This window comes from Brienomyrus brachyistius, chromosome 12 (genome assembly GCF_023856365.1).
Source record: "Brienomyrus brachyistius isolate T26 chromosome 12, BBRACH_0.4, whole genome shotgun sequence".
In the NCBI taxonomy this organism is placed as follows: domain Eukaryota; kingdom Metazoa; phylum Chordata; class Actinopteri; order Osteoglossiformes; family Mormyridae; genus Brienomyrus; species Brienomyrus brachyistius.
The window spans coordinates 27,073,108-27,087,323 of NC_064544.1; the positions used below are offsets into that span (position 1 = coordinate 27,073,108).

The window sequence follows — 14,216 nt, forward strand, 5'->3', positions numbered from 1 at the left end:
TACAATATGAGGAGTTATGATTTCATAGCCATAAAAAGCTCAGACAGGCAGGGCTAAGTTGGCTCTCAAGAGAGCAGCCAGGAAACCCAGTCTGCGGACAGTTATAGCTCAGCTGAACAAAATGTAAATCAAGCAGATGGCCTAGCAACTGCATTATATCGCTATAAAAACCTGCCACTGAATTTTTAAGTTCTTGTCAGCTGTTGTTAATGACTGAAAATTTACATTTAACTGCTTCACATAATTCTTTCATTTTACCGCTGTTTCCTTCCAATTTATTCCATATCCCTCCAATCACATCCCTGCATCTCCCCATCCCTTCAAGTACACTCCCACATCTCCTCCCTCCAATCACATCCCTGCATCTCCCCATCCCTTCAAGTACACTCCCACATCTCCTCCTCCAATCACATCCCTGCATCTCCCCATCCCTTCAAGTACACGCCCACATCTCCTCCAATCACATCCCTGCATCTCCCCATCCCTTCAAGTACACTCCCACATCTCCTCCCACCAATCATATCCCTGCACTCCCCACATCCCTCCAATCACTCTCCCACCCCTGTCACCTGAGCTCGAACTCGGCGAAGAGGCTGTCGAAGTGGCGCAGAGCATCGCACATGCGGTCAGTGTAGAGGTTGAGGTCGCGCAGCGCCTGGTCCCGGATGATGTTGCGCACCTCCTCCAGGCTGTGCGTCAGCTCCTTGGCCAGCGGCCGCATGGCCATGCTCTCCACCTCGCGGTTCATGATGATGGAACCGGCAGCCAGGCACTGGGGGCAGAGTGGGGGAAGGAAGAAATACTTCAGTCTGTACAAACCGCATGCTGCCATCCAAGGAGTCAACGTTTAAATTACGGCAATGCAGACCGTCAATGCACAAGGATGACAGTCATTACTAGAACACCAAGGAAAAGGGATTTCATACATATTCATGGTCAATGTGGTTTCAGCACTATACTGTTAATGCAGGAGAGGTCTAAAGCTCACTAACAAGCTCGCTGGCCTTCAGGACAGGACCTGTGCCCAGATCTCAGGGGTCCTGCTGCGTGACTGTAAACATCGGAAGGACTGCTGATGCCTGGACAGGAAGCTCACCGTTGGGCTTTAAGCTGACGGTGATGGGGGGGGGGGGCGTTGCAAGCGCTTAATAGTCAGGCTACATCCTGCCTGTCAACACGACCCACCTTCAAGGCGAAGCCCCCCAAACGAAACACTCATGTCAGCTCAAACACCAGGTCTAACAGCCAAAAGGCGGCAGAGAAGTAGCCAGGAAAAGATTCCCGCTTAAGATAACAGTGTTAATGAACCTGGTTGCCGGCAACAGCAGTTACGTGTATCAGGTAAAGCAACCAGCACGTGTTTGAGGTGGCAGCCTGTGCTTCTCTGTGTCTCTGGCAGTAAAGCAAGACGTCAGTGACCCGAGACACAAGCCTGCATATAAAAAAGAATTATGAAAATGAAACTGGAATAAGATTCTCCCAACACACAGCATTAAAAAATCTTGCTTATTAATTAACCAAAAAGGTAGCAGGTGCCATCTGTCAGATGTAAGCAAATCAGATGTATAATGGATTATATTAAGTTAAAAATTAAAACAAAGCAGAACCAGTGGAGTATTACACTATATATACAAAATGATCCCACTCATTTTGAAGCTATAAGAAAGAAAGAAAAAATCTATGCAAGTTATTTAGTATCAATCAGAAGTTGAGGTGGCATTTTATATCTGCTCCATTTCGGGGATTAGCTTAAAAACAGAGTAGCAAGCATCAGCTATTAAAACAAGCGCAAAGCCTGAAGACTCTCTGACGCCGCTGATTAGTAGGTTGCGGTTGACAGAGACTAGCTGCAGAAATGCAAATCATCACGCAGGAGCCCACCAGCAAATGCGGCATTAGGCCTGCTAACTGCACTTTTAGAGGGAAGTCTCCTTCCTTCGTTGCACAGGACTGTCGTCGGCACTTGGTGCTGAGAACGGAGCGGCTTGGCACTTTGCACATTTGCGGAAAGGCTGAGGTCCACTGCTACCTCGGCCCTATAGGACTTTGAGATGAGTGAGGGGGAGATTAAACACTTTAGCGAAAATCCTGACCTTCAACACACCCTGCACCTTGCTGTGGGCACTACTACAGTATACCACAAGGTGGCTCTGTTTGAGCTTAGACACTTCAAGGCATACTGAAGACCCAGGACAGCAAGCAGTATTGCTTTAACTCTTACATGCTCCTAGAAATAATTATGCTAGTATGAGAAGTCAACCTGATACAGTATGTGCCTTTTCTGGGGTCAATTTGACCCCAGGGTACGTGTGAGAATTAAATTGCTTATCCGATTGTTTTCACCAAAAGAAAATCGCATTATACTTGTTTGCATGCTGAGTCACGTTAAGTATTTCGATCATGATCTTTCTGGAATCCCTTCAACCCATTTGGTCCAGTAGGTACAAAGAGGTAACACAGCCAGCCATCCGCACCATATCTAAGCTTTATCATGTTACACGCAGAGCTGTGTTACTGACACAGATACCCTGCAGCATCAAGCTCGGTCCCCAGCAGAAACCGACTACAGGCAGCACTCACATCATGGTGCATCATGATCCCAAAAGCTAGATTTTAAGTCAAAACATACCAACAAGGCAAGCAGGTGTCAATGGGAACCTGACATCCATGATAATACGGTAAAAACCTTTCACGCTTTTGCAATTTTTTTTTTTTTTTTTTTAGTTTTTGTTTCCAAAAAAAGCAGTATTTAATATACTCAGGTAGCATAAAGGAACCTTTGTAGTAATTTTCAGAAGACTTTGATTTTGAAATTATCAGCTTATCGAAGCACAGCTATTCTGGGATTCCTGCTGTAGCCTTCCGGCTAGCTAGCTAAGGTAAAAACAGCCGTTTTTATACCTCTGGTGTACGTGCTGGTGGCTAATGTGGCCCCAGTCTAGGTTACATGCTGCTCAAGTACTGGCAGCAGACTCAGCATCAGTCTAGGTCAAGTACTGCTCATGTACTGATTGCAGCACCTCGGCCCCAAACCACAGTTGTCCTGCCAGGTTGTCGTGTCTGATCTCCTCGGGAAACTTGACGCAGAAATCTCTGTTGGCCCGGTCCTCTGGAATACACTCATCCATGATCTGATTGATGATGCCAAGCACGTTGTCCTGTGGAGCAGAGCATAAAGAATAGCAGAGAGGTGAGAACAGCTAGAATGAGCACAAATACGAACGTCAAGGTGTGAAAGAACTCCATATATTCAATACAGATACGTATGACACCAGGAAGGAAATCGTCAATGAGAAAAGTACATTACAGCAAGAAAACACACGTCATACTCAAAAGCAGCGAACAACGAAAGAAGGAGCTTTAGATAAATGTAGTTATGAATAACATTTACACATACTTAAGGCATAAAAAATAATATAGCATTTACAACACATATAACAAAGATTCATGGTAGGATGTTTAAGGTTATTTAAAGGTCTATGGGTAGAATTTGACTTTTGAAATGCTGAGGTTAAATATTCTTAGCATTTAGGGTCAATACAGCCATACATTCAAGATAAATCATTGTAAGAAATTCACCGAGTGGAAAATATAGAATAAGAATTTGGTGATCAATGGTCATTGTTGACATACCACAGCACACAACAACGAAATGTGTCCTCTGCATTTAACCCATATGTGACAATGTGATATAGCAGGAGGCAGCTAATTCAGTTCAATGTAGAGCGCAAACGCAGACCCCCACAACCAGAAATTATGCAGTGGAGATTCCCACATTTGAGGAATTTGCAGGGGTCAGCACAGCCGCAGTGCAATGGCTGGGCCTCACCCTGGGTGAACTACCTTCAGGATCATGGTATCTATGCATCATGGTAGTAAGCATCACCTCTTGGATACAGAGCCTTTTCCCAGCATAGTCCTGACCTGTAAATGCCTCACCTCATCTCTCACCAAAAACACAAGTGGCCTGCTTGTCACTGACGTGCTCATTTTGCCATACAGGGAACACGGCTCGCCTCATCTGTCACGTGTCCGACCATCCATCAAAAGCGCGCCTGAGCCCAACAGCTTTCCGACTGCAGTGTGATGCGCTGGGAACTCGGCCAAGCACATGGGGGCCCACACATTTACAACGGATCATTTCCATAGTTTATGGAGCGGCCATATACAGGACAAGCAACATTGTGACATAGTCAATGTCCAACTACAGAGGCAGAGGCACGGAGTATGCAGAGGCACGGAGTATGCAGAGGCACAGAGTATGCAGAGGCACAGAGTATGCAGAGGCACAGAGTATGCAGAGGCACAGAGTATGCAGAGGCACAGAGTATGCAGAGGCAGAGGCACGGAGTATGCAGAGGCAGAGGCACGGAGTATGCAGAGGCACGGAGTATGCAGAGGCACAGATTATGCAGAGGCACAGATTATGCAGAGGCACAGAGTATGCAGAGGCACAGAGTATACAGAAGCAGATGCACAGAGTATACAGAGGCACGGAGTATACAGAAGCAGATGCACAGAGTATACAGAGGCACAGAGTATACAGAGGCACGGAGTATACAGAAGCAGATGCACAGAGTATACAGAGGCACGGAAGAGGCACCACAGTCTGCACCGTGCCCCGCATCTACGCCCCGCATCTACGCCCCGCATCTACGCCAGCAGAAAGAGGCCCAGGCCGACATCCCCAGCACCTGTGTCTTCTCTGCTACCCTTATGCAGCACGGGCAAAATAATAACTTACGATGCACCATTACATCCTGACACGCTATAATCTCACGAAGCGAAGCGGCCTCATTTCAGAGCTGCCGGGGCCTTGGGTAAAAGCTGCTTATTCAGTCTGCTTTATTACTGCTCAGCGGCTGGCGGCTGGCCAGCCCTGCTCTGAGTCAGCATGCCGAGGCGGCCTCCCGGAGGGACAGCACCACGCCGGTGTATCGGGAAGAGAGGAGCGGGGCCGGGCCCAGTGATGCCGGTGTGCCGGAGAGAGAGTAGGGCCGGGCCCAGTGATGCCGGTGTGCCGGAGAGAGAGTAGGGCCAGGCCCAGTGATGCCGGTGTGCCGGAGAGAGAGTAGGGCCAGGCCCAGTGATGCTACCATGCCGGAGAGAGAGTAGGGCCGGGCCCAGTGATGCTTCCATGCCGGAGAGAGAGCAGGGCCGGGCCCAGTGATGGTATCATGTCGGGGAGAGAGAGGAGCGGGGCCGGGCCCAGTGATGCCGGTGTGCCGGAGAGAGAGTAGGGCCAGGCCCAGTGATGCTACCATGCCGGAGAGAGAGCAGGGCCGGGCCCAGTGATGCCGGTGTGTCAGGGAGAGAGAGGAGCGGGGTGTAGCCTGCCGACACCGAAATATTGGGGAGAGCGAGACAGTTATTGGAGAGTCAGTGCTGAGGCCCTGACTAGCTGTGTCACAGCACGTCAAAACACCCAATTCAGCAGCACACATGCATCATTTTGGCCTATATGTAAAAAACTGAGATGATGCAGAAGCAAATAGGTCATTGATGGTTTCTTTGATAATGGACGTCAACTGTGTTACTTAAAACACAAAAGTCACTTAAAACCTGCTGCGAGTCTCTGGCTTATGTGACTCCTGTGCTTTGTCAGGGTCGACGCTGGATCAGGCTGTCATCCCGCCTCCCGGAAGAGTCGTCGGCTCAAACACCGTGCCAGAGATTCCCAACCCGACTGCGGCAGAAGATCTGTCTGCCTCGAGGGCTCTTTCTGTTAGCGGGGAGTGTCTGAGTTTCGGGGGAGGAAATGTGAACGGGCGAGGTGGGCGGGTCGCCCCGTGCAATGTGGATGGCGTCACTGGCCCCGGGTAACTGCTTCATTAGTGCGTCAGCCAGTCAGAGCCTCACTGGCTGAAGGAGATGGTAGCGGGGGTGTCTTCTCAAGGCCTGCAGAAATCCCACATTCCCAGAAGAGCATCGTCACTCTGAGCTCCGACACTAAGCTCTCAGCAGAATGTTAAAAGTATTTTCTTGGCATCTTATTCACCACACTAGGGCTTAAGAAAGCCCAAAGTTAACGGTTTATGAAACAATGCGTTTTAGCCCATTTGTGCATATGATTATAATTCGAGGGACCTATAGCTGAACTGGAGGAGCAATGGGCCCAGCTGGGAGAGGAGCTACTCAACCGGGTCGGGGATTCTCTGCGGGGGGTGGAGGGGCCCCCGACTGGCTTGTCACTGGCGTGTCCCTCAAAGCGCAGTAGCGATGCCGTCACTGCCGGCTGCAGAACGCAGTTACACGGCTCTCTGACTGCCGGTCAGGATTATGCGGGGTCATTAACAGATTGCTAACAGCAGGAAACTGCTATGCAGAGTCACACTCCCGTGCATTTGTCAAAAGCGGGGCCGTGCCAGGGCATACTGGCGACATTTGCTGCGCTGTGGACGACGCAGAGCGTGAACTTAGGCACACTGACGCGTTCGCAACATCGCAGCTACGGAGCGTGTTACATCAGCTGACTGTAGGCGCAGATGGTGACCTACGACGGGTCTGCTGACACAAAAGCGTGGGCTGCGTGTCTGCTTAATTAATACATGCCATTTATAGGAATGATGAGTATTATCCAGAGTGTTAAAAGCTGTTGTGAGAGGATTCGCAGCCTCTCGGATTCAGGTACTGAACCTTCTGACCAATATTAACACAGGTTACTAAGGATCTATTAGGTCACAAAATAACAGTGAAGATCCACAGGAAAAAATGCATATTGCCTTTTACAAGAACTTAAATAACATTACATTACATTGCTTTTTATTTAGTAGCTCCTATCATAAGTGAATGATTGAGAAAGGAGGGTCAGACAGGCACTGGAGCAGTTGCTCGTTAAGGACCCTTGGCTAAAGGGCCCTAGAGTGATAGCGCTCTGCCGATCACGGCATATGAACCGGCAACCTTCTGATCATTAGCAATGTCCTAACCCACTGATCCGCACTCCGCCTCCCATAGAGAGCGACTGACCCTGACGCAGCACAGACCAGGACCAGAGGACGCAGAGGACCCAGACTAGGAGAAGAGGACAGAGCAAGTCTGTGAGAAGTTAGTCAAAGCCGGAAGGAAAGCTTCATTACCCCAGACGCCCGAGCTTCAGGAACTCACTGCAGCCGGCGTACCATCAATTTCAACAAAAACAGGAATAGATTAAACTTCTTCAAATAAAAGATTAGTGTCTTAAAGTCATTTTGTTAGTTATTGGTCAGTTACTGTGGAGGAATGATCACATCATAACGGGACGCAGCATTTCATTTACATTTTACCAGGGCTCTCAAGTTCCATCTAAAGTTTGGAGTGAGATTACATCTGTTAGGGATGCAGTGTGTGTCTCACGGTCAGCGCGTGAAACTTCAGAGCCCTGTCTACCACATTCAACTGGATCTTGCTTTGCCACCTTGTCTGCACTCCGTATGCGCGCATCCATGTAATAACGTGCTTGCAAGCGGCATCACATGCAACAAATTCTATTTTCTGATTGGCTGGTAGGTGGCCATTAACTCTGTCTAACTCGATCGGGACAGTTATGAACTCGGTGGGAAACTCCTCTCCGTATGTCTGTGCATTGTCCATTAATCCTATATAACGGGACACCTTGGGGGGCTTTATCCCTTATTTCTCAGCGAGAGAAACACAAGGTTTATGGAACGACAAACAGTTCAAAACGGTTGAAACGCCAAATGGGTCAAAAACACGTGAATTTTAACTCATAAAATACGCATCAAATACACGTTGACATGATAACTATGCGTTGCTAATGTGTTGTTAACGTTGATTCCACACGTATTCTATGCGGTAAAATTAACGTGTTTCTGACCTGTTTGGCGGTCCAAAGGTGTTGCGTGTGAACTGTTTGAAATGCGTTTGTCTCACGGTGAATAAGCCGTGAGACACATGCATTTTACTTGTAGAACCCACGACATGTTCATAATTCATAAATAAACTTGGCCTTTTTGTTCTCTCCCAACTCCCTGCCCGCCGGTCCTACTGGGAGCTGGAAGGGAGCAAAAACAGTGGACTACCTAGGGCTCCCCGAGGACCAGCTTGAGAAATTTCTCCCATAACCGATCCACAGCCCTGTCCCGGTTCATCCATGCAGTCTTTCCTAATCCGGTCCTCAGATTTCTGCTCCCTCCCAGCTCCCACAAAAGCACGGCCTGGATTTGGAAACGTGCACCCAGGCAATGACACCACCGTCCACAGCGTTTCCCCACAATAACGCCGCTTCGGCTTAAACTCATAAAGGTTCTACTTATTTTTAATATTAATAAAGGTTTACACTGGAGATTAATTAACTGTGACAGAGAAGAGTCATAGGGGCACTATCCAAATGTGAAACTGCCAGACTTTGAAAGTGAGAATTTATAAATAAAAGAAAACTGTACCTAGGAGACTTGGTATGAGGACAGGGGAAGCAAAAATGACAAAAGGTGCTGACAAAAGGTGATAACAAGGCTTTAAGGCAGCGGCTGCCACACTGCTCACCTTAAAAGACCCATTTTAATAAACAATGGCACCCCAACTTAGCACAAATATGATGAGTTAGCACTGAAATACCCTGAAAGACAACTGGAGTAAAAGTATACAGACACATTTTTTTAGTATTAATGTTACCCATTTAATGGTTTTAAAATTTTACCACAGCAACTGTTAGAGTTTAAAGAGACCCAGGCGTAATTAAAATGTTATAGAATGTCAAGACAAAGCATCAAGATGAAAGACTTTATGGCTCAATTAAAAGGCAAGTATAAAAAGAGTATTATGTGTCTAGGACACTGTCTACCAGCGAGACAGCTTGTGATGAGTGCGCAGAATATCAACGCACTGAAAGTACATAAAGTTAAAATGCATTAAGACATATCAAAGCACAATGAACTTTGTCATCCAAAGGCAGAATTCCTCACTATCCTTGTGAGGTATAGCACATACTGTAGAAAAATTCTTTACAAAGACCTTCAGGACTTCAGAACTCTGGATGACTAAATACAGAAAGACATTCAAAGGAACTAGTCTTGTATTAACTGAAAAGCGAGGAATTGGCTGAGAGACTACAATTCCCAGCGTGCCTTTCACCGGAAACACTAGGTTCCAACAGCAGAGCCCAACAACATGCATTTCTGAAGCATTCAACATAAAGTTGAATTTCATTCCTTCACATTTACAAATGAATTTTTGCTCCTTGGTAATTACATAAATACAAGTTAAATCTCATTACATTATAATTACTCATTCACTTCATTAATTATCATTATTATAACTAACAACAATGAAAAAAGACAAAAGAACTCAACTAAGCAATGATTAATTCAAATACAAAACCCCTACTGTACAGTAAGGGGGGAAAACTAATGATGAATATCCTAGTTAAGAGAGAAACAGTAAGTTGCTTTTAATTGATTTTCCATCATTGAGAGCAGATCAATTTTCACTCTTTCACCTGTAAAGGACTGAAATACAGTTCCAAAGAAAGCCACCGACCATGACAGGAGACGTCACGAGGGCTGAGAGGAAAAAGCCACACATTTCTAAAAGCATACAAGTTAAACTTACAAAGGTTCAAAGTCATCACAGATAAGCCAGCAACTCTGTACATGTTTTGAGTGATTTAACCCCGTGGTCCTTCATCAAAGGAACCATCAGTAACTTGTTTAGTCCTGCATCATCTTGGTTTTAATGTGTCTATTGCAGTATGTGTGCTGTGATATGGTTACATTTTTACAGTTCGTTTCAGCAATTTTACATTCGACTGATTAGTCTCACCTGACAGGAGCGGAACTGGTTGACCAGGAGGGTGCATCTCTGGGGGTCCTTCCTGCCGTCCAAGCTGTCCAGCTCCATCGCCACCTGGTTCAGCTCCTCATCCGCGTAGTAGAACTGGGCCAGGAGCTGCGGATCTGATCTCTGGGGGGAAGGACGGCACATGGCAGAAGTTACCGCGCGCTTCCAACGAGGCCGGATAAACGCTGCAAAATCACAGCAGCAACACGATTCTTAGGGCCCGTATTTTACGCTTCACGGCTGAGAGAGAGACAAGCAGACAAGCTCCAAGACTACCAGCCCATAATAGCAACTCGCAGCCGGGATTCCTGGCCCTGCAAGTCAAATAACGGGAAACACGGAGATGATAGTGTGAATGTGGCCACACTTTGCAGCCTAGTATATATTTAGATCTGAATGCACCCATAGATTTTGATTACATACTTTGGGCACACAGAAGATTTAATGAGATGGACAGCCATCTAGGCTGAATGCCGTGATCTCCAACAAGAAAAACGACAGAGCTAAAATGCAGTCGGTAGTATTAGTTATTCCAATACCGACGTCTGGCAGTAAATACGTAGCTCGACTTTGTCCACATCTCTATCAGTGGTGGCATCTCTGCCTCAGTCAGCAGTTGGAGTACTTTTTAGCTGAGATGTTGCAAACACACTATATGCAATCCATAATAAAGCATAAACACTGCCGACACGCCCCAGCAGGATCCGCGGTTCATGCATTACGGGCTCTTCTGTGCAATCCTGCATATCTGTCCTTTACAGTTAACATAACCAAACGACTTGGCAGCGGCAGTAAGCGCCGCAAAATGGAATACCAGTCCGGCCCTTAAGCAAGGAAGTCTCCAGTAAAATAATATAGCTACCTAAACTGGGTAACAACTGTGCACCAAACCAACAAACAAAGGAAACCATATATTAGGAGATTGTGTCAATCAGCTGCATCATACTGGAAGGTTCACGTCACTCTTCCCTCTTAGTCACCCTCTATCTGCCCCAACATTCACACCACACCAGGAGGTTCTTGGGCAATATTCTCGTAATAAGAACAGCGACCTATCATAAAGCCAACAGTACGGGAACAACCAAGTTATCGTCAACAGAAAACTGGCAGCCATAGAAACAGACCGACCACAGCTAGCTGAACCTCTGCAAAGAGATTAAATACCTCATTTCTCAGAGTAAATGGGGTGAATCAGCCAAGGAGTTAAGATAACACCAGTGTCCGTACGATCAGACTGCTGGGTTTTAAAATACGATCTAGTAAGTGTTAGTAGTCATACTGGAAACAGACTGTCTTGACGATGTGCATATTGCAACAAGCTTTTTGAATATTCATGTTAACATCATCAGCTTCCGCCAAATGCCCATTAATAGCTTCCAAAGGGCATAAAAATCATCGTTCTGCAGCTACACTGAAGCACGAATTAAAATATATACTCAGCATATCTACGTACATCTTTCTGAAGCGTGAATGATTTAAACCTGAGTTAATACGTCATCTTTTTCAGACTGTACATACAGGGATCAAGATAAATACTTAAAAGGTACTAAGGCATTTCCTGAAAAAAATAAAGGCATTTTATGTGGTTTCATCCAATACCACTTCAGCGAAATCACTTCCTCTTAGTGAACATTAGGTCACTAGGTGTTGATCTACTTTCCTGGCAGAGAACTGCTGAGTTAGAATCAGATGTTTACTGCAACAGAACCTTGGGTGGAGCTGGTCAGCTATAAGGCTGCATGAGGGTAATGGGACAGTCCAGCCAACCGTAGCAGGGGTGTGTGGCCTGTGGATACGGGGAATGCTGACGGGCTTATTCTACTGCGGTAAAGGGACAGGCCGTTTAAATAAGGATACTAAGACTTACACTTTTGAACCTTAAATTTGTCGATTCAAGCGGATGTATATGCAACAAGAATATGGGTTAATGAGCAAGACTTGGGCAGAAATGACACCAGCAAAGAGTTCAGGGTCAGATGACACTCAGCTACAGATACTAACCTATTAACTGCTATCATTTAACAGGCAGTATTCGCTAAGAATCAAGTTTTCGGTCAAACGTGTCAATCTTGGATCTCGTTAGTGGACATTTGAACTTCGTCAGTGTTAAAACTGGCAGCACCAGAATTAAAGACAGAGCTATTACAATATTGGAGACGACTGCACTGAGGACAGGGGATTTCGTCAGCTCATTCACCACGTAGAAGTAGGGTTGCCATTTTCAATGTGAGGATGTAGGGATGTACACCCTGGGTCCACCAATGATAAAATTCAGGGGGGGGGGTGGTGGATCAAGCAGTCAAAATATACAATTTGCTTCCCTTATTGGTCCAAAACTGGACATTGCATTTTATTTTACAATAAGGGCTGATCCATTCCAAATAAGATTTAGGGGGAGTCCAGTAGGAGATGAGCTAAAGTTTAAGGGGAGCTCAGTGAGAATTCAGCAGGAGTTCCATGTAAAATGTCCTTCTCGGGCTCCTGGTTCCTGGTGAAGGACCCCCCGCAGACTGCTGACTGCCAGTTGTGTCCCCCTGCTTTTTAGCCCACAGACTTAAACATGCACAACTGCACACAAAGACCCTAAGTGATGTTTCTTCTCCGTTTCCTTCATATGCCAGGAGGGAAAGACGCGTTATACAAGCAAACCGACTGCCTTTGATGGTGGACAGCAGACATCTCACATGCCCACACTCAGAGAGAGCCCAGCTGCTCCAGAAGTCAGCAAGCAAATTTCTGTAAGACATGCTTTTGATCAAAGAAAGTCTGGAAGCTAATGCTGCACAAGCGAAAGAGGAAGAAAAAGGGAGAAAAAAAAGGTTTGGGAAAACAGGGTCAGCTGGATTTTTCCATTTAAAACAACATGAAAACACAACCTCAAGTAATTCATCCGTGATTGAGGTTTCTGCTGTGCTTGTCCAACACTCACAGGTGTTACGAAGTAGAACCACCAGAGCTGACCTCAGAGAAGAGGCTGGTAGCATTTTCTTCTCAACAAGACCATTTTTATTGGTGAAATTCCAGTCTTGGATCTGGCTTTATCGTTTTCTTCACTATTTCTTCACTATTCCATATAGACGAATCTGTTAGATCGAGTGCTTTTAATCCAACAGAAGATACTTAAAATCGGGGCACATCAGGGCCATGTTTCCACCCAGCTTAATTAAGATTTCTGAGTTATTACTTGCCAGATCATGTTATGTTTCACTTAATCTCCTTTGAGATTCCCAAAGAAGCGATCTCACGTCTGACGGTGAAAAACGTGTGTGCAGGACTGGGAGTGACAGCTAAGGCAGCATCTGAGAGCGATACGCGAAGACGGAGAGCGCTGAAACACGCAGGCTGTCCACACACTGGGAGTCAGAGCTGTAGTCATGCCAGTCAGTGGGCGGGAACTGGGAGCCCGCAGCTAAGGCCAGTGTTTAGAGCACATGACAGCACCTGCTTGTTCTGCATGAGTCATTTGTGTAGATGGGCTAGGAGCTGAGGCTCGGTCTCACCATCAGTAAGTGCACATTAACTAACAAAACTGACAATGAACAACGTGCGACAGACTCCATGGCAGAATTTCTCGATCCGGTCCTTAGGGACCCCCAGACAGACCCCCCATGGTCTTGGTCTCCTACTGAGAACTGGAAGGGAGCAAAAATGTGTTTAAGAAACACTGCTCTGTAGAAATACTGCATCTATCAACCTACAATCAAGCTCATTTTCAGTTTATTGTAGATCCATACAGTAACATATTAAATCAGAACTTCACTTCTAACTTTCACTTGCAGCAGAGCCACATCAATTCGGCAGTGAAGGTACAATTCAGTGGAAATGTATTGCCTGTAATGCATAGGATAGTAGGTAGAGTTAAAATGAACTCTTTTTTATAATGTTATTCATTATTAAATTCGACATGACAGTGATGGGGTCTTGTTCACTTAGCACTTTAAGCCTGACTCTGAGCCCTATTTACAACCAGCACAAAATACCTAATTTTGGTGCATTTATCTAAAACATCCCTGCAAGTCGCCATTTATTTAAAACATCCCTGCACATCTCCATTTATTTAAAACATCCCTGCACTTCACCAGCAAATGACAGTCCGCTTGCTGAGCTTTAACTTAAAAAAATATAATATGAATTGCGTATTAAATCACAGATATCCCAGGAAGGTAATCCAGCTCCTAAGTGCCTTTGATCAAAATGAAACCTTCTGAGCCAGAGACTGACATGAGCAGTCAGTCTCAAAGCTCAGAGCGCTGCACATGAACCGGAGTTTCCAAGTTACGGCAGCCATCCTCACGGCCCAGTGGTGGAGATCTACCCCGGATCTCCTTTCTCAGCCTGACGATAGGGCTGGGCGATATGGACCAAATTCCACATCTCGATATTTTGGCAGCAAAACAATACACATCTCGGTACTTTTATGAAGTGGGCTGCTGTACATG

General features: G+C 46.1%; 1 protein-coding gene and 1 non-coding gene across 6 annotated transcripts in view; both read right to left on the bottom strand.

Moving 5' to 3' along the window:
- LOC125705347 (lateral signaling target protein 2 homolog) overlaps positions 1-14,216 on the bottom strand; it is a 54,051-nt gene that overhangs the window by 12,495 nt on the left and 27,340 nt on the right. For 4 of the 5 annotated variants that reach the window (XM_048971873.1, XM_048971875.1, XM_048971874.1 and 1 more), the window contains exons 2-4: positions 9,760-9,900; positions 3,021-3,158; positions 570-772 (exon numbers count right to left, since the gene is read on the bottom strand). In XM_048971873.1, the coding sequence (XP_048827830.1) occupies positions 570-772; positions 3,021-3,158; positions 9,760-9,900 (482 nt within the window). Of the gene's footprint in view, positions 1-569; positions 773-992; positions 3,159-9,759; positions 9,901-14,216 lie in introns of those variants that run through there. The other variant, XM_048971876.1, reaches the window with a different exon arrangement.
- LOC125705389 (U1 spliceosomal RNA) lies at positions 3,717-3,879 on the bottom strand. The gene has a single exon (XR_007381504.1). It is a non-coding gene; the product is annotated as a U1 spliceosomal RNA (small nuclear RNA).